The sequence below is a fragment of the Tachysurus vachellii genome, chromosome 14, assembly GCF_030014155.1.
Source record: "Tachysurus vachellii isolate PV-2020 chromosome 14, HZAU_Pvac_v1, whole genome shotgun sequence".
NCBI lineage: Eukaryota > Metazoa > Chordata > Actinopteri > Siluriformes > Bagridae > Tachysurus > Tachysurus vachellii.
In genome coordinates, this window is record NC_083473.1 from 24,522,221 (window position 1) to 24,549,285 (window position 27,065).

Below are 27,065 nucleotides of genomic sequence, written 5' to 3' on the forward strand. Positions count from 1 at the left end.
TCCATTTCATTCCTTTTCTTCAACAGAGCCTCCATCTCTGATCATTTCAAATGAGAAATCATTAAGAAACATGTACATGAAAAACAGGAATAAGAATCAAAACATCAGAATCATTAAAAAGTTGACACAGATTTCACAAAGAAACGTTCTCCTAGTGTGAGCTGTGACGCAGCATCGAGTTCTCTGCAAAGGAAACTTGTTATACAAACAGATCTTTTATTTCTCCTGTTTACCTGAATGTCCTGTTAGATTCTGTCATTTCCACAAACGTACAAACTTGTAAGAGAGCGATTTTTAATCTGCAGCTTCGTCTGAACAGTGTTTGTGTGATCGTCACGGAAACGGAACATCAACAGAATCACTCTGAATTATGCTTCAATGCATCACTCTGGTGTTTATATTCAAATTCAAATGTATTTTGATGGTGTTTAACAATTCACATCGTCTCAAAACAGCTTTACAGAAGTATAGAAACAGAATGAAAAAGGAGAAAAGAAATAAAGGTTTTCAAGTTTAAAATGAAGATACTATTTATCTCTGAAGTCTCCTTCACACTGCACACGACAAACGACTGCCAATAAACCGGAAGTCATTCTTTTCCTACGGACAGACGCAAAGGCGCTGCGTGAGGCGCCGACCATCTGAGGATCCGTAATTTTTGGATCCGTTTTGAGCGTTGGATCCATTTAAAAATTTTAACTTGTGCGACTACACCGCATCGGATGTGATGTATCCCAATGTTGTCCAATCAGGTTCGTGTGCGCGAGGTGATAATACTTTTCAATAATTCTTAACTTTAGTCATTTTTAAACTTTATCAAAAACAATCTTTTTGTTTTAAATACATTGTTATTGTATAACAAATAAAGTAATATAACTAGAATAAAGTAATAAATTAATATTTATATTGTTGTATTTTTAATGTTGTCCATGTTTCCTCAAATTATTCGCTGTCTTTCTGGATTTATTGTTGCATTAATTGTTTGTATTTACTCCTTCATTAATTCCTTCATTCACCATAAATGGAGGGAGAATACAGGCTCTTGCTTTTGCTCTCCTTTACTGGATTAAACATTACCTGACTCGGAGAAAAAGTCTCGGCGAGTATACATGCTTAATTTTTTCTGTTAACATCGCTGTATGATTCTAGAGATGTATCACAGTATTGGGTTTTCCGAGACCGCGAGAATTAGCTTCTCTCCCATGTTGACGTCTGCACGATCATATTGCACATTCCGTGCGACTGTCACTAGGGGCGAAATCACAGTCGTTTCCGTGTGCAGTGTGAAGGCGGCTTGAGGTGTCAGGTGCGTTTGTGGCAGTTTTATATATGTTGCATCCATGATCAGCTCATTCGGTATGCTAACTGCCTCTGCTCTTCTCAGGTGGCCCGTGCAGAGACGGAGCGCACCCTGCAGCGTGAGCGTGATCAGCGATCTGAAGAGAAGTGGGCATCAGAATCCAGCTCGCAGCGTGACACAATCCAGTCACTTTCTCAGAGGCTCAGTGAGGCCGAGACCCGTGCCAACAGCTTGGAGAATGAGTGGCACAGATCCACTATGGGTGTGGCTGAGAAGAGCGCTCTGCTGGAGACGGCAGCTCGCGGACAGGAACAGACCCGTGCACGGCTTCAGGAGCTAGAGGGGATGCTGCAGAGCGAGCGTGATCGGGTGAGCCGTGCGACGGCTAGACACGATGCCATGCAGGAGAGGCTGGCACAGGCACAGAGCGAAGGTGCTTTGCTCAGGCAACAGTTGGAGGAGGCACAGAACAGGGGCACAGCCAAGGAGCAGGCTGTTACAAACGCGCAGGAGTGCTTCACTCAAGCTCTCAACCAGCTACGTGCCAACGGTGAGGAGAGAGTGCAGCTGGTTGAGGAGAGGAGCAAAGAGCTGGCAACCAAAAATTCAGAGCTCAGAGAACAAAACTACAGACTAGAGCAGGAGAAAGCTGATAGAGAGGTGTGCACGGTTTATAATGATTCAGATGAACTGGTTTTGTTAAAACATTTACAGACATTTAAATAAAGAGTTGTGCTGCTCTGTTGTCCCCATAACAGAGTACTGTGAGGCAGCTTCAGCAGGAACTGGCTGACTCTCTAAAGAAGCTGGCCATGTGTGAGGCATCTCTAGAGGTGAACGCTCGGTACCGCAGCGACCTGGAGGAAGAGAAAACACGCAGTCAGAAGGACATAGACAGACTCAAGGGAAAGGTGTCCAAAGATGTCTCATTTTATTATAATGTCGTTCTGTGACGATTGATTCGTGGTGGTTTACAGACTGAAGTTCAATTAAAGTGTAAAGTTTACTCAAGTAAAGTATCCATGTTGACCAGGTGTCGTAAATTGAGTCCTCCCTTTGTTTCAACTCCAGCTTCAGGAGAGTGAGGAGCACAACCTTCAGGTGGAAAGGTGCATTAACATCTTGACGGGCACTTTGGAGGAGAAGGAGCGCGACCTCGTCAGCACTGGTCAGAAACTCCGGGAGGTGCTCACTGTTGCAACCGAGGCAGTGCAGAGGTACAGGATATGAAAATGCAATATCTGTTTCTTTATGTACAATATTGATTAATTGTTTTGTTTTATTTATTTATTTATTGTAATGTAAATGTAGGTCCTTTTTTTTTTTTTTAAAATCGGTGTAAATCACAACCTACCATTTAGTCTTTCCCAAAAAAATTAGCAAAATATTTTTACATTTAATTTCTGTGTTAATGAGGTTTTTTTTTTTTTTAAATTAGAAAAAGTTTAGTTAGTGAGTAAAGAGGTAATGTGATTTGACATCTCTGTAGGTTGGGGTTGATGCTCGAGGTTAGAGTTTAGAAGTCCTGAATGTGGGGAAAAAAATGTAATGTAACATTTATTAAATTATTAAAGTCCTGAAGACGTCTCTGAAAGCACTCGTTTCTGTTCTGCACTGAGGTGGTGGGATGAACTTCCTCTAGAGGTCCAGACTTCTGAGTCACTGGTTATTTTCAAACGGCGGTTGAAGACCTACTTATTCAGGAAACACTTCAACTAGCTCTTCTTTCCTTATCTTTTGCATTTATATAAAAAAAGAAAAAAGAAACCTTTGACGCTTTTTCATTGTAACTCTGAACAATGTTTTAAACTCATGGTATCTTAAGTATGTAACTTAGTGAGCCAGCATTAATGATTCAATGCTAGAGATTTAAGCACTTATGTACGTTGCTCTGGATAAGGACGTCTGTCACATGCTGTAAATGTAAATGAGTCTCAGTATGTAGAAGGAGATTTGGGGAATCTGTCAGGGCTTCCTGTGGGACTAGACCTCCAGTTCGTGCTATCAGTTCTTGTGCCATTAGCTCAAAGGCTTCTTGTACGTTATGGTTCTCCTTAGCAGACGTCTCCAAGGCAGCCAGAGCTCCCTTCTGTTCAGCCAGAGTACAGGCGTCCTCAAACAACACCTGTCGTTGGGGCTGCAGGTTGCACTTATTACCTGAAGACAGAACAATAAAATGGAAGCGGAGATATTTTAGTTGGACTCTTGGTAAAGTCAGACTGCTCTGAAAGCAATACTATAACAGGAGACAAATGGACACATTTCTGTAGCAAGACTTAAACTCTAACAACTTTTCATTTCAGACAATGTTTTTTTTCATGTGTGTATGTGTGTATGTGTGTATGTATGTGTATATGTGTGTGTGTGTGTATATATATGTGTATATATATATGTGTATATGTATGTATGAAAAACATTGTCTGAAATGAAAAGTTGTTAGAGTTTAAGTCTTGCTACAGAAATGTGTCCATTTGTCTCCATGTCTCTCTTTGTTTTCAGTTTTTTTTTTTTTCCAGGCGAGTCGTTGTTTTCTGTATCGTCAGTGTTAGGTTCAGGAATAGAAACCACTGTGGCTTTAGTAATAAATAGACAAATATAATTAAATATGTGCCAAGTTTGTATCTGCTCCCTACAGATTCTCTACTGGTGTCCCACAGGGCTCAATCCTTTTCTCCCTGTATACTCACTCTCTTAGTAAATACATTTCCTCACTCAGGTTCTCTTACCACTGCTATGCTGATGATACTCAACTCATCTTCTCTTTCCTGCCCTCATCAGTTTACCTCAAACACTTTATCACTCCTCACACTGCACCTCACACCCTCAGATCTACAGCACTGGTCCCACCATCTCTCAGGGTAAGAGGTAAGTATCCAACAAGACTCGTTTCTGTTCTGCACCGAGATGGTGGGATGAACTTCTTCTGGAGGTCCAGACAGCTGAGTCACATGAGATACTTAAACTAGCACTTTCTTGTGTGTGAAAACAATTTTGTACAGTGTTTTAGACTCATGGCATCTTAATTCTGTAACCTAGTCAACCAGATTTAATGTATTCCATGATGGAGACTTAAGCACTTTTGTACGTCGCTCTGGATAAGTCACATGCTGTCAGTGTCGATGGTATCCAGCTGGTGGTAGGATGGTCATCTGGTGGCCTCTTAGACCTGAACAATGAGACTCCAATGATCAAAGTTTCCTTATGGATAAAAGGAGAAGGCCATCTGTGTATACACATGACCAATACAGTATGACACTAATGGTTACTGCTCAGTCACCTTAAAAAAAAAAAAACCACAATTTTTTTTTTTAACCAATTGTGCAGTGCTGCTTTATCGTTCTGGCAGTTTAATACCGAAAGCAGCTCAATGTGAACTAAAGATGTTTCAGAAGAATATGTATGCATTAAATGAGTGAACTTCTTATTGACCTTTCAGTAGATGTTCAATAACAGCTCATCAAAATATTATCAGATAAATAATCAGAGGCACCGTGTAGGTAAAGTACTTTATTTTCATTGTATACAATATGCCCAAATTTAGTTTAGTAACTCTCAGACAGCAAACATAAAATTATGAAGAAATTTAAATTCAGAAGTTCAGAAAGAAGGATGTAGTGCAGAGTTGCCCTGATGGGCCACACGTCCGTTCTTCAGTGGATCTGCGTTACTTTGATTCATCTTCAAAATATTGTTGCAAGACAAGTGGGTTTATGATTTATTAATTTATTAATGCTTTTGACTAAATGGATGTATACCATTTATTAGAATAACTTCCACTATGGTGACATGCTAAGGAAGCATAATATATTGAGTTTTGACAGTTTTGTAAATTATTCATTTTTAAAACTAATTTAAGTGTATGAACAACCTTGTACCAGAAATACTGTCAGTAGTGAAACAAAAGAGCGGAATAAGAACTAGAGGCACAAAAAGTGGAAACTATATAGCCACAAAACGTAGAACATTTGGTCAGACGTCATTTTTAGTAAGAGGCATACATTTATGGAACGATTTACCACCAGAAATTAAAACATTAACAAGACTCAAGGTTTTTAATACACATTTAAAGCAGTGGCTGAAACTGAAACAACTGAACATTGACTGTATAGGATACAACGCAATGTGTGTAAACATAAGGTTGCATATGTCAGCATGAACAGACGTGCATACTTTTGTGTTTTGTATTGTTAAATATGTCTCGACTCTGTTTTATAGTGATTGCTATATTTATTTAAGCCTATTTTAGCTTATGGATGGAATGTATTTATTGCATGTATTTTAATAGTTATAAATTCTTGATTTAATATTCTGTAATTTGTTTTAACTTTATTTGCAACCCCTGTCCCAGGTTAGGCTTGTAATTAGTCATTGCTTTAAAGCTGTATGCGTGGCATCTACTTTGTATTTTATAAAGCAATGTTTTGTGCATTTGTCCCTGTCAAAGAAACATTATTAATAATAATAATAATAATAATAATAATAATAATAATCTTAAGCATTTAAACAAAATAACCATTTTATAATTTTAATTAATAAATCAACACATTTATTTAACCGCTTATTATCTACCGCTTATCCGAACTACCTCGGGTCACGGGGAGCCTGTGCCTCTCAGGCGTCATCGGGCATCAAGGCAGGATACACCCTGGACGGAGTGCCAACCCATCACAGGGCACACACACGCACACACACACTCATTCACTCACGCAATCTCACACTACGGACAATTTTCCAGAGATGCCAATCAACCTTCTCTGGAAAATTGTCCCTAGTGTGTGATTGCGTGAGTGAATGAGAGTGTGTGTGTGTGTGTGTGCCCTGCGATGGGTTGGCACTCCGTCCAGGGTGTATCCTGCCTTGATGCCCGATGACTCCTGAGAGGCACAGGCTCCCCGTGACCCGAGGTAGTTCGGATAAGCGGTAGAAGATGAATGAATGAATGAATGAATGAATGCCAATCAACCTACCATGCATGTCTTTGGACCGGGGGAGGAAACCGGAGTACCCGGAGGAAACCCCCGAGGCACGGGGAGAACATGCAAACTCCACACACAAGGTGGAGGCGGGACTCGAACCCCGACCCTGGAGGTATGAGGCGAACGAAGCCACCGTGCCCCCACACATTATTTAGGTAAATTGTTCATTTATGTCATTGGATTGTTGGTACATATTGACTGGATACAAATTTCCTTTTTAAACTGTTTTTATGCACTACATATAGTCTCACAACCAGACTGCGCAATAGTTTCTTCCCTCAAGCCATCAGACTCAACAATCAGAAGTGAACTATACCGGTCACACACACACAGGCACACACACAATTTCTCTAGTTACACAATGTACTTTATATTATACAGAATACACACTGTTCAGCGGTATTGGGTTTGTTGTGTTTTGTATTGTGTTTTCACTATTGTCTTGCACTATTGCACTTTATGTGGCTAAGACGTAAGTATTTAGCTCTGTGGTGTTTATGTAGCACCATGGATCTAGAGAAAGGTTGTTTCATTTCACTGTGTACTGTCAGCTATATATGGGTGAAATGACAATAAATTGCTTCTTGACTTGACTTGATATGTCATCATTATGCAATAGAAAGTTCCAAGCAATTAGGAGACAAAACAAAACTCTGAGACGACTGATTCAAGGACACGTTAAATTACATACAGTCCTTATCTCCATTCTGCAAAGTTTTATTGATCCACCTCTGAGTGATTGTCCATCAGCTCACTTCCTCCAAACATTACATTTTCACTCTGCAGCAGGATCACTGATCTGATTGTATGTCCAGATGCTGGCAGTGTGGGGTCTTTGTGTCCTTTCATGAATTAAATAAACGAGGACATGTGGGTGAGTGACCTGAGTGATAGCGTACTGTGTAGAAGGGATTCCTGAAACTGCAGTGTGAAGAGACTCATTAATAAACAGAAATAGATAAGACAATATCATAGAGTTAGGATTAACTCTGGGTCATTTTACTATGAATCTTAATGGTGAAAAAAGAGACAGTGTTTTTCTGCTGAGTTAAGTAGTAATTTTGCAAACACTGCATGGTTGATGATGGTAATAAAATTTGTACTTTTAAATCCCTCTATGGAAATGTGATCTAGATGGAGGTTAAACTGTTTGTTTACACTTAGATCAAACTGTGTTGTCTTCCTCACCATCAATTATTGAGATAAAAGGCTTTATCAGATATTATCTCTATGTTCCGTTCTCATTAATCAGCACATTGTCGTTTTGTTTTGTTTAAATTCTAAAAGTAACTTTGACATCAGACCAGATATGTTTTTTTTTTTATTCAAAGTGAAAAAATGCCTTAAACTAATCAGAAATCAGGTTTCTTCTTTCCCTGTTTTGATAAGAAGTTAATTAACTGAGTCAACAGTTAGGCTTTATTAGGTAATAAACACAGTAAAAATGAGCTAATAAAGTCAAACCTTTTATATTATTATTGAGATTAGATATTAATCATTAAACTGGAGAAGCTGGAGGGATGTGGTAGCTCAGTGGTTAAGGTGTTCGACTACTGATCGGAAGGTCATTGGTTCGAATCCCAGGTCCACCAAGTTGCCACTGCAGGGCCCCTGAGCATTTGCCCTTAGCCCTTGATTGCTCAGGTGTATAAACTGAAATAAACATGTAAGTCACTCTGGATAAGAGTGTCTGCTACATGCTGTAAATGTAAAAAACACAGCTTTGTACAAGTCCATAGTAAAAAAATGAAAGCTGGAGTCATTCAGAAGACGTCCACCAGGTTGGCAAACATTCTACTAAGCATAAGACCTCTGTTTTTGTGCCGAACTGTGCGTTTCCATTACAATCCAATAAATACCCTATAATTACAGCTCTTTGAGGCCTTTCACTGGAAAGACAACAGCAGCATTAATGAGTAGCATTAACATAAAAGACACTAGTTTTAATATTCATTAAGCCATAATAAGGAAAACAGGAAGAGGAAAAAGGAAAGACATCAAGATTGCTGATGAATATAATAATAAACATTCACAAAAAGCTTGGATGCATTTACATTAATGTACCTACCTGGAAGAAAGTGCTAGCTGAAGTGTTTCAGGAATAAACCACAGAAAATCAAGGAAGGCTGAGTTGCAAAGGAACGTCTACCTTAATGAAAAGAAAAGTAGTTATAGGTTCAACCTCCAGAATTCTCTTTTAATGAGTGAGTTTGATGGATGTTCAAGTCCTCAAGGGCAAGAAACTGTGCTTGTCTGTTATGGTACTAACTCTAGGACAGCACTTATGAAGACAAGGGGTGAAGGAAGCCATCACATTTAAGTAAATGGAGAGTTACAGGACAACCAGCATTGCACAACCTCATGGTCCGTGGACATAGTAGGAGTTTGTTAAGAAGCGTGGAAAATGAGGAGGGCAAGATGGACCTACAGTATGTACAAACTCTACTGAGCAAGTGGGGGGAGGTTTTCCTCTAGTGGGGATTTATTTGAATGATGCACCATGAGGAAAAACCTGTGTACATGAAATGTGATCAGAGATGTTTTAGCTACTTGACAATGTCAGGATATTACGGTTAACTGCATACGACAAAAATACATTTAACACCTGATGCTTTAATAAACAAAATGAAGAAGTGCTCTGTATGAGTGTTTTGAGGGAATGTTTTTGTTAGTTGCAAAAGTGGTGTCAAGAGAATCACTAACACACTATTGAACATTTACTGCTGAGTGTGAAGTGTGTGAGATGAAAATCAGCACCTTCACATATACAAGGCCATCGTTCTCTCATGGTTCAGGAGCGATGATCAGATCAGCGATAGCAGTGTTGCATGGGATCAGTTTTGGACAACAGGATAAGGTCATGAGCACAAGCAGAAATGGGGTCTGAATAGTTGTTAGTGTCTGTGATTACAAATAAGTAGCACTCCAGTGCAAACTGGTGTGGCAAAAAGAGCTACATAATGTAAGCATATAAATATCAAGCAAGAATTATATAATACCTATTTTATATATATTATAATCAGGAAAAAAGCTTTAAGGCACTCCTACGGTGGCCGGGAAGTGCAAAACAAATTAACAAAACCGAAAACACATTAACAAAACCCAAACCAAATTAACAAAACCCAAACCAAATTAACAAAACCGAAAACACATTAACAAAACCCAAACCAAATTAACAAAACCCAAACCAAATTAACAAAACCCAAACCAAATTAACAAAACCGAAAACACATTAACAAAACCCAAACCAAATTAACAAAACCCAAACCAAATTAACAAAACCGAAAACACATTAACAAAACCCAAACCAAATTAACAAAACCGAAAACACATTAACAAAACCCAAACCAAATTAACAAAACCCAAACCAAATTAACAAAACCGAAAACACATTAACAAAACCCAAACCAAATTAACAAAACCGAAAACACATTAACAAAACCCAAACCAAATTAACAAAACCGAAAACACATTAATAAGTCAGACAACCCGGAAGAGGTTGGTATAATTTGTGAATGGAAACTTACCATCATCGGACGAGACACCTTTCATTCACCTTTATATCTTTAATGACAGTCGTCTTGTCCAATGATCGGTAAGTTTCCATTCACAAACTATACCTACCGCTTCCGGGTTGTCTAAACCGGTGCATGAAACACATTAACAAATCAGAAAACAAATTAACAAATCAGAAAACAAATTAACAAATCAGAAAACACAACGACATTTCATGATGGTGTGAGATGATCATAAATGAACCATGAGCAGTGTGCAGCTCCATCTGCTGGTGAAAGACAAAAACATTATACAATAGAATATATACTTTATTCCTGAGATGAATATGCTGCTGCTTTATGGTGGTGGTAGAAGAAAAACATTAGCATCCTGAATGCAGAAAATAGTTCTCATAACAATTAGCCACATCAAGATGGATGTGTTTCACACAGTTCTGTGCAAAATCCCAAACAAGTAGCAGTTTCTGAAATACTTAAACCAGCTCATTCATCACCACCAACCACAATGTGATCACTCATCACTCTCATTTTACACTCATACTGATGTGTGATGTGACGTCTCTCAACCTGCATCCGCATTAGGAATTGTGCTGGTGCGATTGTGTAACTTTATGAATAAGAATGTGTAATATGGGCGCCACCGTTAGCATACATACAAATCCATTAGAATGCATTCATTCCGAAGTTACTAAATGTGTGTGAGTATAAAGTGAGGAAAGAGTCATTAAAGTGTTTCTAACAGAGCTAGTAAAGATAATGAAAGGTACATGGAACATGGATAACTTTTTATTTATAAAATAAATGGCTCTCAGTTATTGACTAGTTAGACCTAAAAATCTATAGATAGAACTAGCACAGGAGCTCGACTTTATTGGCTGCAGAATGTAAATGCATGTGAGGATTTTGTGTTATAACGATTATTATTCTAGAAAGCACACATACCAAAATCTCTATATAAAATTATTAATTATTTGCACCTCCTAATCATCCCCAAGCAAGGAAATTCACAAAATTGGGCTTCTCACACAAAAAAAGAGACTTTGCTCCATCTGTTTTTTTATTTTCAGTGTATTTAAAATAAAAAAAATACTGGAACTTGCCAGCATTCACTACCATTGGCTATGATGTGATCCTCCCCGAGAAAAGAATACAGAACACCACTCACAATAAGAATGTGACAGGAATAAGAAATAAAATGAGAACATTTCACTTACTACCCAAAGCCATAATGAAAAAAAAAACTGTCACAACAGGTGTAATGATAAAAACAAAAAGAAACCCACACACAATAAAAAAAGACCAACCACAGTTTTTACCAAACTGTCTCAACAAACTCTTGGCTATAAAGTTTTGCATACTTTTTTGTTCTAATACAAGTTATTTGTACAGGCACATTCTCTGAAATCTAGCACAAGCCCCAATACAGTGAAAAAATATGTGACTTATAAGTTGGAAAATCTCTCAACTATATTTTGTACAGTACACGCAGACACACACACACACACGCAGACACACACACACGCAGACACACACACACACACACGCAGACACACACACACACACGCAGACACACACACACACACGCAGACACACACACGCAGACACACACACACACACACACACACACACACACACACACAGACACACACACACGCAGACACACACACACGCAGACACACACACACGCAGACACACACACACGCAGACACACACACACACACGCAGACACACACACACGCAGACACACACACACACACGCAGACACACACACGCAGACACACACACACACGCAGACACACACACACGCAGACACACACACACACACGCAGACACACACACACACGCAGACACACACACACACACACGCAGACACACACACACACGCAGACACACACACACACACGCAGACACACACACACACACACGCAGACACACACACACACACACGCAGACACACACACACACACACGCAGACACACACACACACGCAGACACACACACACACACACACACACACGCAGACACACACACACGCAGACACACACACACACAGACACACACACACACACACGCAGACACACACACACACGCAGACACACACACACACACGCAGACACACACACACACGCAGACACACACACACACGCAGACACACACACAGACACACAGACTTTACAACCACTCATGCAAATTAAAAAAAAGTAAGAAAACTGGGCAGCATTTTTTGGTTTTGTGAGTGATGCACGTCTGGTTTTTCATCGCTACTTTTTACTTTGTCCAAAAATGACTCTGTATATTACATACAGTATAGAATTTTATAGTTTTATATAAATATGTACAAACAGCAAGTAGTTGTAGGAAAAAAAACTTTTTTTCATTCATTATATAAAAAAGTGGATAACATTAATGCCACGTAGGAGAAGCTTGCATTGGAAACTTACAATAACTTAACTGCTAAAAAGGAATTTTGTTTGATACAGTAAGTGCAAAAGCCCCGTTCATGTCTTTACAGAGGAGGAAAAACTTGAGGCTTTGCTTGCAATATAGCACCAACAAGGTCTGCACCTCAGTGCTCTGTTCACCTTGGAGTAGAAATGTTCCACGAGGTAATGTGCGGTACCAACTGAAGCATAATAAATTAGTGTTGGATAACTTACAGCGCTCTTGTATTTACAGGCAAGGTTGGTTACGTGGCTTTTCTGAAGGATGGTGATGGCAGTAAATATTCACAGCAGTGCTACAGCACGTGAGTGAAGATCCTCTCACAGTCATCATGATGGAAGGCCAGAGAGAAGGAGCCCAATTCGGCTCCCCGTAAACACGGCCAGCCAAATATGTAGGTGTGACAGTGGGCAAGTGGGATTACAAACCCTGAAGTGGCCATTGAATGTAGTTCAGTCACCATCGCTGAAGTCCTGGAATAAGCTCAAGTGTTTCATGGCACGGGTGAAGGCGCATTGCACGGCTTTCCGTGTGCTTGAGGTACGAGCCTCCAACATTTTGATTTTATCTAATGTCTTGTCAACCCCCAAAGGTACCATTTTGCTCTTAGGAAGCCATTGCCTAAAAGAAAAACATACAAAGAGAAAAAGCAGTAGATCATAATCGACATACACACAAATACAATACATAACCAACATCCCCCAAAAAGCCCTGAATTTATTAGTAACCCAGTTGCCAGTAGAATGTCTCCAAACGTAACCTGTATGTTTTAATGTAATCTATATAATTGTTTTTATTAACTTTACATAAAACACACGAAATAAATCTTTATTATGTCCAGTATGAACATCACTTACATGACCAAGCTTTTTGTTTTTTTTGCAAACCAAGTACAAAACTTTTATTTCTCAATGAATAATGCATTTTATTAATATTGCTGTCACCATCTGTTTAAAACCAGTTAGCCAACTTATTTTCTCTGAAATAAAGTTCTGATATTAATAGTAGCATTTAACAGTTTATTTAGTAAACTAAAATAATTTAGTATTTTCTTATATTTTATATAGTATTTTGTAGTCCTTCATTCTTTATTCAGCATTCCTGAGTGTCCTGGTCACATCTACATCCATCAGGGATCTGTGACTATAATACCCAGCATGCATTATGGCAACGTGTGATATAAATATTGGGAATCTAGCAACCAATCATAAGTGATATAACTGCTTCATGGAACTTCCCCAACTTGGAATTTTGTTTTTAAACCTTTTTTAAATCACAGATGTTAAAGTCTGAAGCAATTTATAATAATGTGTGGATGTAAAACGATCTAAAACTCATTACCAGTGAGTCTTACCAGTTGTGCTTGTTGTCGAAGAAGCGGACGAGGAAGAGTTTCTCCTCTGACCTGTACTGCATCAGCTCGCCGACTCGGAGCACGTCCCGTGGAGGGGTGGGTATGAACACGCCGTTGCGATGAAAGCCCACTCGGGGAATCTGTGGGTCTATGATCTACATTAACACGTGAGGAGCAGTTAGATATAAGTCCGTGTTCTGAAAGAGTGATACTACATGGTGTAGCTTGTGGATGGAAAAGTTCACCACTAAACACAGACACACCTACACACACCTACACACACACACCCACATTCTTACTTTGTCTCTAAAATCACTGATTTGTGAAGCAGCATGATACTCGTGCCATCGTTACTACTTCACTGAATGGGCTGAAGGCTGATGCATGGGATGATAGAAACAAGTCTCTGTCTGGCATGCAACTCATGCACACTCACCAAGGCAGGGTAGGAGGGATATCCACTAAGTTTTGCCCAGACTAGTTTAAAGGGTTCCAGAGTTAGTGTGGTAGTATTAGGGGGGATCCATATATTGCTGTTGTCAAGCTCTATGGAAGTAGGAATAACGGTAAGTTATCAGGGGTTCACTGAAGACATGAGGCAGAACACCTCAAGACCATGTGCCATGCCTGTTTCATTCCAAGCAGCATTACGTAGCAGGGGAATGAAGCAAAGGCTGCGTAGTTTCCTGCTCAATTTGCCATTTCAACATACAAGTTGAGACGATTCCACTCAGAAATAAAGATCACTATTAATCAATTTAACATTTTAGAATTCTATTGTTTGGTGTGATTCATTTCTATTATTTCCAGTAAGAATAAAGTGATACAGTGCCCTTGAGCAATATTAGCTCCCTTCATGTTAGCACCATTCATTTGCAATAAAAAATTGAGAGCTAAATCAGTACATCAGACAATATTCTCTGCAAAACATTTGCTTCAAAATTTAAATAAAAATCTAGTTCTTATCTAAATATATTTTTGTAGAACAAAGAAATTGTTTCTCCTATTGTTTAATTGCAAGTTTTTATTACTGTGTGAAATTTGATTATGTTATACAAGAATAAAAAAGGTATAAAGGAGATTAAAACATACATCGTTCCAGCTACTATATTTAGTTAGGTGTAAAAGTTAACATATGATTTTTGAGTGGAATTGCATTTTTCATTTGTTTACAGGCAAAAACAATAAATCATAACTAGCTGTGATGGGTGTAATTATAAGACAGATGTACTTGAAGTTGAAAATATTCATGCAGACAGTGTAGCAGAAGCAAATAAGTCTATGCTAAAAGACGTGTAGCAAAGAAAGATGGGACAAGCGTCTAAAAGCTCACATCGGTACGTGACAATGCATGTATTAATTGTTAATACATGGACATATTTCCAACAAAACCACAATTACTGATCATGTTTACCAAATTCAGGCAACTCACCAGATGCCAGCTTGCTTGCTTTGGAAAGGTTCCCCGTTTCTATGCACGCGATCAGTTCATTTCGATCATCCGTTGTGTTTCGCCGTGCCATCGCTTGCTTCCCTTTGCCGCCCTTTGGCTGACTGACAGTACTAAGTAAGTCAGTGGGAGAGCTTTGAGTTAAGCTTCACAGACACAAACTATCAAATGATAAATAAATGTATCTGGTAAAATCCTGCATTGTTCAAAATATACACAAAATTTCTACAGTGCATTAACTTTCTGTGCTTAATAAGTTTAATCAATAGTCGGCATGTCAGTGACTTATAAGAGAACGTACAAATCGGATTGCTGTCTCTGTTCCTACCTTGTGTTGTCCAGCAGACTGGTGCTGCCACTTGAAGAGATACTGGATTCAGAGGCACAACGACGCCGAGGTTCTAAGACTCTGCTGTTCAACTGTTTCTGCTGCTCCAGTATTATACAGCCATCAGAAAAACCTACCAACACAATGTTCATTTAAAAGGCGCTCCAGGCAACTTTTTGTTTTGCATTATATTGTATTATAATGATTGTTTCCTTTGTAACTTTAGTTTTAAATGTTGTAATTTTATATTATATGAAGTATTATTGAACGTTGAGACTTTGTAGCTGACAGAGGTTATGTTCCTTCAGGGGAGTAAAAACATTTTACTTATATTATGAGAGAGAACATAGAAAGGGTGATAAGGGAACCACTGTTTATAAAGTGTTAATTAGTGTGTGTTGGTATCGTTTACCTGCATCAAAGCGTTTGACCGGGCATTCCTCTTCCTCCTGGCTGTCCCCACTGTGAGCTCTCTTCCTGTGAAGCAGCGTCTCAAGGCGTGGAATTACAACTGACAGGAATGTTTTGGTGCCAAGCTGAGGGCAATCCACTGAAGTGTCTCCCAGCTTTACTGGTTTCTGTGGGCTCACACTCTTAGACTTCCTGAAGAGCACCGCAGTCCTTCTGTTAATTGTGCCTGCTGGTTCTGTGAGAGTAGAAGTAGCTACCATAACGTTGTTTTCAGAAGGTTGTAGATCAGAGGAAAGTCCATTTAATAGTGAGGTAGAGAGCATCTTGCCATCAAGTGCAATCTTTCTGTGGCATTTCTCAGGGCTGAGGTCCACAGGTTTCAGTGCAGGAGGCTCAGAGAGATTTGCTGGATTTGTGACAAGTGGAGCAGAAGCTGTTGGCTCTAGTTTAGGAGGTAATGTTTTGTCTGTAAAATAAGTAAATCAGTAAAGATGAACAGACTTTAAAATCAACATTCAATGCCTGCTGATAACGTCCTAGATGACTTTTAAACCCAATAGTTTAAAGCTATAAAGTAATGCAACAAGTATGCACCTTCTTCCCAACACTCTGGAACAGGGACTGGTGGGGTCTCTTGGGACTGCCTCTGTTCGGAGGGAGGACACGTAGATTTCTGGTTCATTTCAAGCCGCACATCATTGATGGATTTTTTGAGCAACTTGAGGCGCTTGCTCCGTGATGGGCTGGATTTCATAGCACTTGTTAAATCAAGCATCTCTAGCAGTGAACTGAGCTGCACTTCCAAAGACATGTGCAATCGATTAGCAGGATTTAGCATCCGGTCCACTGTAACAAACAATGACAAGAGATCCCTCAAAAAGGCAGACAATAGCACTTCAAAATACTGAGCAGTTTCCAATTGTTCATTTTCCTGTCAAGCAGACGATCTTTAATAAACATTCATTTAGAACATTAACTATTTAAATGGTTTTTTTTTTTAAATTAAATAAACAAATTGCATACCCTCTTCCCATGTGAGCAGTAGATGAGGTTCTACTTTAGGTGGCTCGGGTAGATGCATCCCACTGGTGGAGTCGAAACCTATTCTCTCCATATCTCTTCGAGTCTTCCTGAGAATAGCTCCTCCATGGTCTCTCAGACGCACAGCAGAGCGGTAGAAGGAGGTCTCCTTGCTATTGTATGTCATGCAGTTATGGATGATGAGATTGAAATCGTCCTCAAACTCCTCCAAGCTCTTATACTGATGTGCATCAATGCGTTTCCTCATCGTAGAGAAGTCCATTGGATGCTTAATGTGCTCAAGGTAGTCTGGAACCTTATGGGACAACCAAGTAACAGTTTAACAAAAAGAAATTGTAACATGAACATAAAATCTTTAGATTTTTACACATTTTGAGTGTAAATTTTGAGCTTTATCATTCACAGGAATAAAATAACTACTAAATAAAAAGAGAGAAAGCAAATGGAATACTGGATGCGGAAACATTACCTCCTTGATGCTGACAGGCTGGGCAAAGATCCGTGTCTGATCTTTCTCCTGCAGCTGATTCAACACAGCTCGCAGCATGATGGTAAACGGAGTGAGCTGCATCTCTAGGACTGACTGCTGAAGCTTCATCTGAGAACAAATAGAGACAATAAATAAACAAACTCAATAGGATCAACACTATTACTTGATGCTGCTACACACGATGTGAGCCTCTGTCAATTATTGAAGTTTATTCAATAATTTTAGAATAAGCACTAGTGGTGAGAAGGGTTTAGCTTATTTAACCTGCTCCCTCTTGAGCTTCTCTCTCTTTCGAATGAGTTCCAGTAGCAAACGCGTCCTCTCCAAGTCATGGCGTAAACGATGCAAATCCTTCAGCTGCTCCTTTAATGCCAGACAGTCCTCTTCTCTTTGTTCCTGCATTCACCAAAATACAGAGAATCTTATTGGTACAATTTCATTTGGAATTTTTGTAGATTTGTAGATGAACAAAACCTCATCTTCACCCATCCAAAAAACATGGAAAATTGGACTTTGTGAAAAGACTAATTCAAGCATATACAGTCGTATGCAAAAGTTTAGGCACCCCTGACAATTTCCAAGATTTTCATATATAAACATTTGGATCAGCAATTTCATTTTGATCTATTAAATAACTGAAGGTCAAAGTAATATTTCAGTAGTGAAATGAGGTTTATTGGATTAACAGAAAATACGCAATATGCATCAAAACTAAATTAGGTGCATAAATTTGGGCACCCAAACAGAAAAATCACATCAATATTTAGTAGAGCCTCCTTTAGATGCTGCCTATAGCCTGTAATGAGTGTCTGGGTTCTGGATGAATGTATTTTGGACCATTCCTCCTTACAGAACATCTCCAGTTCAGTTAAGTTTGATGGTTGCCGAGCTAGACAGCCCGCATCAAATCACCCCACAGATGTTCAGTGATATTCAGGTCTGGGGATTGGGATGGCAGAACATTCTAGAACATTGTACTTGTTCCTCTGCATAAATGCCCCAGTAGATTTTGAGCAGTGTTTTGGGTTGTTGTCTTGTTGAAATATCCAGCCCCGGGGTAACTTTGTGACTGATTCCTCAACATTCAAGAATCTGCTGATATTGAGTAGAATCCATGCGACCCTCAACTTTACCCAGATTCCCAGTACCGGCACTGGCCACACAGCCCCACAGCATGATGGAACCTCCACCTAATGTTACTGTGGGTAGCAAGTGTTTTTATTGGATTGCTGTGTTCTTTTGCCGCCATGCATAATGCCCCTTGTTATGACCAAATAACTCAATCTTTGTGTCATCACTCCACAGCACCTTATTCCAAAATGAAGCTGGCTCGTCCAAATCAAGGCTTAATGAGCCACCAAACCAATTGTGTGTTCCAATTAATCAGTGCTAAGTAGTTACAGGTATTCAAATCAACATAATGGCAAGGGTGCCCAAATTTATGCACCTGTCTAATTGGGTTTTGATGCATATTGCGCATTTTCTGTTAATCCAATAAACCTCATGTCACTACTGAAATATTACTTATCGGTAATTTTGGTAAAATTGTCAGGGGTGCCTAAACTTTTGCATACAGCTGTATATACACACACACAATTCATTGTTCAATAACATGCATTACATTTAGACTGCTTACCAACTGAGGTACTTTTTGAGTCAGTGTGGTAGTTTGCAAGCGTCGGATAAGAGGCACACCATTTCTTGATTGCCTCTTCAGCATCCAGTAACTGAGAACTCGCTCCACAAACTGTCTTTTCTTCTGAAGAGAAACTTGGTTGAGGATAGTGTTAAAGCTGAAAGACAACATTTTTGAGAACATGCTATTAAAATCAAGGAGAATATTTCTGTGAAACATAACGTACCTCTGGCAAATGTGAAAGAAAAGGTAACGTGAAATACACCAATCAAATGCAGCAAACTGATCCATTAAACCAATTGTATAAAACAAGCTCCATAATTTCCATAGCATCTATTAACATGTACCTCTCAAAGAAAACTCTTTGTATGAGATTTCAATAATCAAAAAGAAAAAAGAAATACCTTTTAGGTGTTATATTGGGTACTGACACAGCTGGAACCGCTGGAACTGACTGTGCATCTACTTTCTTATATTTCTTCTTGTGGCATCCTGTAAATTTTGCTCTCCGACTTTTATGTTTGCCCTTTTGACAAAGACTATTTTTGGGTTGAGAGTCATCATAAATGCTAAGAGGTCTCCTGGTACATCCACTAGGAGTATGAGAACAACAATAGGCGGTCTTCTTCACTGAAAACGTGGTGGATCCTGTATCAGTCACTTCTTTGATCGGCTCCATCTTCATGTACAAGCCAAATTTCTGAGCACAGCTCACATGAAAGGCGGTGTAACAATTGGCCTTACTGCACTGAATGCAGGCTCCAACTCCTCTCTCCTTACAGAGGTAGCAGGTCAGTTTCCAACGAGCTGGTGGAATATTAGCTACCCCATCTATAGGCTCAATGAAAACAGTATTAGTAAAACCAACCTCTGGAACCCATATAGCACAGACCACATGGCCCCAACGATCGTCATCTGTCCTCTTAAGTGCTCCACCTTTATTGGGACAAAAAATACACTCTGCAGGTTGGGAGGGAGACTGAGAACAGTGCCGGCACAACCACTGGCCCTCTGGAATGTGGGGCACTCCATAACATTCCTGATGAACTGCTAGGTTGCACATGTCACAAAACAGAATAGCATTACTGTTCTGGCACTCGCCGTCCATGCAGATGCAACAAACTGCATCCTCATCAATGAGAGACTGCGGATCTCCCTGACCCTGGTTCTCCACAAAGGACTCTTTCTCAAAGCGGTCCATTAGGAACTCAAAAACGTTCTGGGAAACCTGACTGAAACCCTCACTCTTTCTTTTCTCATTGACCAGCTCCAACCATGCATAATCTTCTTCATCCATATCATATTCCACCTCCTCATCCAGCTCATCTGAGGTCTTCTCCACATGAGAATAATAAGTAGACGGCCTTCGTGGCACAGCTGGAAGATTATATTCAATCATTCGAATTTTTGGCTCCGGTAGCCTGCCCTGAGCCGGAGCGCCCTGCCCTGAACTCAGAGCAGCACTCTTCTTCTGCTGATTGTTTTTGAGACGCACAGAACGCACCAAAACCTGTTGGGGTTCCTCTGCATTTTCCTTGTTACTGTTGCATTCACTGATCTCCTGAGCCAAAGGATCATCACTGTTGATTACATCGAGCTTGTCATAGATGCTGAGTCGATGAACACGTCCATCTATTTCCAACTCGACCATCCTCTGGGCTTCAGCGTAGGTCAGAGTTTCACGGTTTCTTGAAGGTTTGATGGGTGACGAGGGCCTTTGTGGTGTGGCCACACGATGATGTCTCCCTTTCTTCTTCATTTTTAACACCTAGAGAAGCAAAAATATTTTAGAACCAAAGCAGAACAGTTGTATAACAGGAATTTAAAACTATATACAACTGCAACAACCTATTCCTGCTCTATGCGTCCTGTTATGTTTGTGACCTGGGCTTCGTATAACAGATCTGTTGGTGTTACAGCAACTGAGTTTACACTTTATGTGAACTCGTGAACTCGTGAACCAAGTTAAATGAAAACAAGCGGAAGTCAAGCGGCTACTTTATCTGGTTTGTTTGCTAAAGCGCTATTTCTGCATTAAGCTAAAACGGTCGATTATTGATCATTGATAACATTGTTAAGCACAATTTGTGAGGAAACCTAGTTATTACACCAACATGTACTGATGTAAATATAACTTTAGCTAACTAACCCTGGCTGCTAGCCGGTTAGATCCAAACACAAACTCTGTGGCTCGGTTCTAGCCAACGTTAGCGAACTAATCCGGAATTAGGCAAAGATGGCGTCCGACACAACAAACACGGTCGAACGGGGAACATTAAAGGTATCGTTGTAAACTTATATGCAATAAACCGTGTCATAAATGCTAACTTACAAGCTGGACAGAAAATACACATGAATATTGTTCTTACCAAGCCTGCAAATTAAAGCGAAGCCAAGCTAGCTGCTAGCTGCAATGTGCAGGGCCTGCAAGGGTAGCAGCAGCTAATTCCACACAGTCCTGGCTAACTAGGTTAGCATCCAAATGCTTCCGCTCGAGTGTCTAATTGTATCCGAATGATACAGTGCAATGTCCGGGGAACTCAGTCGCATCAAACCGCTCTTTAAAATAATCATTCGTCTATTTTAGTTTAATGCTAGTACATAGGATGCAGCTAGGTGCTAACAGGCTAACTCGCCTCTCTTACCCCTAACAATGCGGCGGTGCGAATCCCTGCCCATGTGTGACGTAAGACGTCGCTACGTCCAGCTGTAAAACACGGAAGAGATCACAACCCACTCACCTCTGTGTCTATTAGCGGCGGTTAAGCATCATGACTAAGACGACTGTTTCTCTTGTGTATGCTTTAAAAAGCACAACAATTCCTCTGCACACACTTAGGGTTAGGGTGAATGAAGCTGAACCTGATTCTGATTCTTCACTGTATCTACAAATGATCCAATCGAACACTGACAAGATGAGAAAAGTTCTCAAAAAGCATATCATCAAGCTGCTGCCCTGTACACTGAGCATCACATTTTAACTTCACTGCACTTTTAGAAACTAGGTTTAAATCCGAATCATGATGCTTAGCTTCAATCTGTACAAGGATCAATGAGTGGAGAACATCTGCTTTACAGCTCAGAATAAATGCACTATTTATTTATTAACCACTGACTTTATACCATACATGAAAGTAATCATTCTTGAAAATATAATTTATAATAATTGGGCCTTTATAATATGCACAATATATGTGCACTAGCTTCAAAAATAAAAAAGGTTATTTTTTGCAGCTCAAATGCAAATGATTGCTGTGGTACAACCTGTGGCATGTTACATGAATAACAGCTTCATAACAATATGAAAACAACTTATAAAAAAAAAATTAACTGCATTGTGAATCAATGCAAAAAGGGAGAAATCCACAGTCACAGTATGAACCTCTACGTTACTTTCATATATGGTGGATAACAGCTTTTATAGTCAAAGTACATTAAAATACAATTACTTAAATGTGTATCAGTTATAAATGAAGTATTGTTTATTATCAGGAATTATTTATTAGCAGAAAAGTGTAACTACAGAATAAGGGAAAGGTATCAAAACTAGCATCATTTCCTTTTTTCTGATGGTATAAAATAAATAAATAAATAGCCACAGACTGCAAACTGTTTGCTTTCTATGGATAAATAACATACTGGATTGAATATAAATAAAGACAAATACTTATATTCAAACACTTAACCCTATTAACAATGCATTGATTGTGCAAATCAAAGTATCTACCATCCAAAACCCAATATGAGGAAACAGCAGTAGGAGGTGTTATCTGTATACTATGCGTGGGGGGAGAGAGAGAGAGAGAGAGAGAGAGAGAGAGAGAGAGAGAGAGAGAGAGAGAAAATATAGTCCACCGCAAGGGGGCCAGTGAGAATTATATATAAAAATAAATAAATAAATAAATAAATAAAAGGTTTTTTTACTGTCCAACCAAGCAGCTTTCTAAATAAAAAGGCACTAGTATAAATTAAATCTAAAGTCAAAGAATAAGCTCTATAAGAGCAAAAAGTATGGCCATAGGGTTGCTAGCATTACTGCTTTTGCACTTCCCATGAGTGTTAAAAAAATATTCATTTTAAACAAAAATAAAAAGGCTGACAAATATTCAAATAAAATTTTAATTAATAAAAAAATACAACTCTAAACCATCTTGGGTCAACCAGGATATCTGTTGCTGTCAGAGGCTTTCTTTGCTTGAACATGTGCTGGATGAGGAGTCTGTGCAGATTGTGTGAAGAGTGATGTCCCTGGTCAGAGGTTTTGAGTCTTTCTCTGTATGCATCCACTTATGATCAAATATTTGTTCCAACGAAGGTCTGTCTGATGGTCTCAAGCAGAGACACCACTTGATAAGTTGCTGACACTCTGTAAAGGACAAGGAAGGAAAAGTTCATTTTAAAAATATGGGAAAGTTTACAAAGAAATGTGATGCTATAAGCTATGGCAGGCAAAATAATGTGCATACCAGGAGAGACTGTCCTTCTGAAGAAGAGATGACCTTTCAGAATCTCATCATCATGCTCAAACGGTATATCTCCACATACCAGATCATACAGCAGCACACCAAGTGACCACACTGTTGCAGAGCGTCCATGGTACCTGTGGTAGCGAATCCATTCTGGTGGGCTGTAGACTCTTGTACCTGCAAATTTAATAATAAATAAATATAATAAATACATAAATACAATAAAAAACACTTACATATTTTGCCAAGTTACAGATTGTAATTCTTATGTAACTGTTCAAGTAACATCACAAGCAAAATCGTTTCTGCTAGTGCCACAGCCCCAACACTTTAAAACACACTACAGTATGTGCATGTCTCTGTGTAAACATTACCTTGTTCTTTATAGTTCAATCTTTAATAAATGAATGAATTAATGTATTCATTGAACACAATTGTTTGTGAGAATATTTTACTTGTCATGGGTTCATATATTTGTTATCCTCATAAAGCAGCTTTAATACAATAATGATGACACCAACAACAATAACAACATCAACAATAATAATAATTCGCAATCATCACTGCGTTTGGATTAAAGTACAATATTTACTGAAATGCTGAGTCAGGTGATAAGAGGGGGTGGGTGTGGGGTCTGGGTCATAGTCTCATGAGTCATTTCCCACAAGAAAGTTTCTTGTCTTGCGACCATCATGGACTTGAATACAAAACAAAAACAACAGTCACGTGACGTCTCTGCTCAGATTTCACAACAGTGACAGGCTTATAGAGACATTTATATTACATTTACGGCATTTAGCAGACACTTATCCAGACACCCCCTTATCCAGAGTGACTTACAACTGAGCAATTGGGTCTTGCTCAGGGGGCCAGCAGTGGCAGCTTGGTCCTGGGGTACAAACCCATGACCTTCCGATCAGTATTCCAACACCTTAACCACTGAGCTACGACATCCCTTGGATACTGACTGTCCACGCCGATAAAGACTGTCCACGCCGATATCGATAGTCAGCTATTGTCCATTCCCCATCATCATTATAAGCGTTTAATTCTACTTTAGTAGCTAAATTATAATAAAACTGGACTGTGTTTGGTCAACAAATCTGTGCTGGCTATAATAAACACCCATAATTTACACCACGTATGAACGAAGCAAGCTTAAAGGTTAAAAAGGTTAAAGTCAAGGACTTACCGTCGAAGTCAGTGTACACTGTATCCTTGAGATTGGCCCCTGAGCCAAAGTCGATGAGTTTAATGTCTCCTGTGCGTAAATCCACCAGCAGGTTTTCGTCTTTAATGTCCCTGTGTAAAACCCCGCAGCTGTAACAGTGTCGCACAGCCTCCAGGACCTGACGGAAAAAACCCCTGGCCGTGTCCTCATCCAGGGCCCCTTTTTCAGTGATGTAGTCAAATAAATCCATAACCGTCTCCGGCCGCTCCATGATGATCAAAAACCCGTCAGGAATTTCGTACCAATCTATGAGTTTAATAACACCCTGAAATGTATTTCCCACTTTCTTCATCAGGAGAATCTCCAGAGGAACCAGTGAACCGTTCTGCAAAGGAGAGGCGAAACTTAAACGGCGTAAACATAAAGGTTCCATTAAATTCAGTCTATATGGTTATTACAATATACACCGCAATACTACTTACAACTGTGGCCCATTCGGTAATTCTTTCCCTGGCCACGTGTTTCACAGCGACCTACAGGAACACACACACACACACAATCCCCAGATGAATCTCACACGCGCTCGCCACGTTGTTTCCGCACTGACCGAAGCCACGTGCTGCTGCCAGCAAAACAAAGCAAAGCCGCTTCACTTACCGGCAAACCGTCTGAAACGCGACTGGCAGCGTAAACTGTCCCGAATCCCCCGCTTCCCAGCACCGAGCCCACATGGTACACTTTATCAAACTGCTCATTTTCCACTTTAGCTGTTGGAAATGAACACAATTGGAGTGAAAGGAAGAAAAGCGCACGTTAGTCTGAGCAACAAAATGGCTCCAAATGTGGTCACACAACACACACACGTCTGAGCCTGAATGGTTGGGCTACACGTTTGTAACACACTTTTATTTAACGCACATCTGCAAGTCACACATTTAAGCAAGAACATGTCAGGAAACTGCTGGTAAAAAAAAAAAAAAAAGTACCTGACTGGAGGTGAATTTTCACTGGAAACTGCTCAATGTTAGAGCCGCAAATGTGAGAAAAAGATCCAAATTTGGACAGAAGCATCTTTGATATCTGGAAATCTTCAAAATCCAGAAAGATATAAAACGCCCCAAGTATAAACAAATCACATGGATTCTTTAATCGTATTCCTGCAAATAGAACAATTTTCAGATTCCGCGGGGTGTTTAAAGACCTTTAAGTGTGAAACGTCGCTATTTAACCCTATTTACAAAAATCCTTCTGAGCCATAATAACGGTACAGACTGAACCTTCTGTCTGAACACTGTGATCCACTGCAAAAGTCCGCGCAAGCGCACGTGTGTGTGTCTGTGTGTGTATCTCTCTCTCTCTCTCTCTCTATGTGTGTGTCTGCGCGTCTGTGTATCTCTCTCTCTCTGTCTGTGTGCTTCTCTGTGTGTGTGTGTGTGTGTCTGTGTGCGTGTGTGTGTGCGTGTATCTCTCTCTCTCTGTGTATCTCTCTCTCTGTGTATGTGTCTTTGTGAATTTTAAATTTTAAATTTTAAGTAATTGAAATATTCGCATTCGTGTCTGTAAATATCTACACTATGGAACTATAGAGAGAAGCGCCCAAGGATACATTGTCTGAAAGCTTACAGACAGTTTCTTAATGAAACGGGAATCTATTCCCTAATGTGTGATATATATATATATATGAAAATATTGCTGTTCAGCTAAATAACATCGAATTATTTATTTTATTGTTCTTATTATTGTTATTGATAATAATAATAATAATAATAATAATAATAATAATAATAATAATAATAATTAAAATAATAATAATTAGTAGCTGGTCCTCAGCTTTGGGGTTAAACATGGATATAGTGCACCAAAGTGTACCTGCAGTGTCATGAATGAGTGTGAATAAATTCTTAATTGAGTCTATATAATAACCCAACATAGACTTCATTTGTATATGAAACATGTATATTTAGTTGAGGGTGTGTATACATGTTCAAGGTTGGAACTGGATAAAGACCATCAAACCAAATATGGGAGGAACAGGTTAGCTTCAGTGGTGCCAAGGAGCCAGCCAGCGTAAAGACCACACACTTGGGTACAAATGACTTAAAAGGCATCTCATTTTCTCTATGTGCCTAGGGGATTTTATCTGTCTATATACTTTTAAGGAGAGGGGAACTAAATGACACTGTCAAGAACAAACAACCTCTTACATTATAAACACTAGCAGCAAACATTGCACTCAAAGATACATACAGTAACAAAGAAAAATGTCTATTTTATTTCCAAATAGTCTTAAACTTTAAAGTGTACAATGGCTAAAAATCTAAATATTTTTGAGTCATGCAAAATTAATAAGCAGCTCTCTGTAAGCGGGTAGTTAATTTGAAGAACAGGAAGAATAATAGAAAAGTTCCAAAAATAAAAATCATTTTAACTGAATTCATCTATTCAAATGCACTTGAAGTAACTGCCGGACCCAACAATATTTATT

General features: G+C 39.3%; 3 protein-coding genes across 5 annotated transcripts; 1 reads left to right on the forward strand and 2 right to left on the reverse strand.

Annotated features, from left to right (window-relative positions):
- Positions 1–737: 737 nt before the first annotated feature.
- On the forward strand, positions 738–7,440 carry LOC132856655 (ankyrin repeat domain-containing protein 26-like). The gene is made up of 7 exons (XM_060886284.1): positions 738–767; positions 1,253–1,306; positions 1,385–1,960; positions 2,059–2,211; positions 2,372–2,517; positions 4,017–4,077; positions 7,411–7,440. Exons 1-7 carry the CDS (start codon positions 738–740, stop codon positions 7,438–7,440), a joined length of 1,050 nt encoding a protein of 349 aa, XP_060742267.1.
- Positions 7,441–11,851: 4,411 nt separating this feature from the next.
- brd1b (bromodomain containing 1b) lies at positions 11,852–21,666 on the reverse strand. 3 transcript variants are annotated; one of them, XM_060886485.1, is made up of 13 exons: positions 21,313–21,628; positions 19,348–20,711; positions 18,944–19,100; positions 17,572–17,703; positions 17,287–17,415; positions 16,800–17,112; positions 16,371–16,622; positions 15,778–16,242; positions 15,366–15,498; positions 15,020–15,150; positions 14,024–14,133; positions 13,588–13,742; positions 11,852–12,854 (listed from the first exon to the last, which is right to left on the reverse strand). In XM_060886485.1, exons 2-13 carry the CDS (start codon positions 20,700–20,702, stop codon positions 12,686–12,688), a joined length of 3,501 nt encoding a protein of 1,166 aa, XP_060742468.1. In that variant the 5' UTR covers positions 20,703–20,711; positions 21,313–21,628; the 3' UTR covers positions 11,852–12,685. The 3 variants fall into 3 exon arrangements, with proteins under 3 accessions (XP_060742468.1, XP_060742467.1, XP_060742466.1); XM_060886484.1 differs by lacking the exon at positions 14,024–14,133 and having other exon boundaries at positions 12,700–12,854; positions 21,589–21,666; XM_060886483.1 differs by lacking the exon at positions 14,024–14,133 and having other exon boundaries at positions 12,700–12,854; positions 21,313–21,627.
- Positions 21,667–23,046: 1,380 nt separating this feature from the next.
- On the reverse strand, positions 23,047–25,918 carry pim3 (Pim-3 proto-oncogene, serine/threonine kinase). The gene is made up of 6 exons (XM_060886686.1): positions 25,567–25,918; positions 25,238–25,347; positions 25,063–25,113; positions 24,602–24,965; positions 23,410–23,586; positions 23,047–23,309 (listed from the first exon to the last, which is right to left on the reverse strand). The coding sequence occupies exons 1-6, from the start codon at positions 25,649–25,651 to the stop codon at positions 23,122–23,124; spliced, it is 975 nt and encodes a 324-aa protein (XP_060742669.1). The 5' UTR covers positions 25,652–25,918; the 3' UTR covers positions 23,047–23,121.
- Between the last annotated feature and the right edge of the window lie 1,147 nt (positions 25,919–27,065).

Bases quoted from the DNA above. Each gene is read 5' to 3' on its own strand.
- pim3 (XM_060886686.1), bottom strand. From the start codon at position 25,651: ATGCTTCTGTCCAAATTTGGATCTTTTTCTCACATTTGCGGCTCTAAC. The intron at 25,348-25,566 runs GTACTTTTTTTT...CATTTCCAACAG, and splicing joins GAAAATTCACCTCCAGTCAG to CTAAAGTGGAAAATGAGCAG. The intron at 23,587-24,601 runs GTAAGTCCTTGA...TTAAATTTGCAG, and splicing joins AGTGTACACTGACTTCGACG to GTACAAGAGTCTACAGCCCA.
- LOC132856655 (XM_060886284.1), top strand. From the start codon at position 738: ATGTTGTCCAATCAGGTTCGTGTGCGCGAG. The intron at 1,307-1,384 runs GTGCGTTTGTGG...TGCTCTTCTCAG, and splicing joins AAGGCGGCTTGAGGTGTCAG to GTGGCCCGTGCAGAGACGGA. The intron at 4,078-7,410 runs GTTTACCTCAAA...AATGTGATCTAG, and splicing joins TCTCTTTCCTGCCCTCATCA to ATGGAGGTTAAACTGTTTGT.
- brd1b (XM_060886485.1), bottom strand. From the start codon at position 20,702: ATGAAGAAGAAAGGGAGACATCATCGTGTGGCCACACCACAAAGGCCC. The intron at 17,704-18,943 runs GTAAGCAGTCTA...TGGTGAATGCAG, and splicing joins CTCAAAAAGTACCTCAGTTG to GAACAAAGAGAAGAGGACTG. The intron at 12,855-13,587 runs GTAAGACTCACT...TTTTTCTTTTAG, and splicing joins TTCGACAACAAGCACAACTG to GCAATGGCTTCCTAAGAGCA.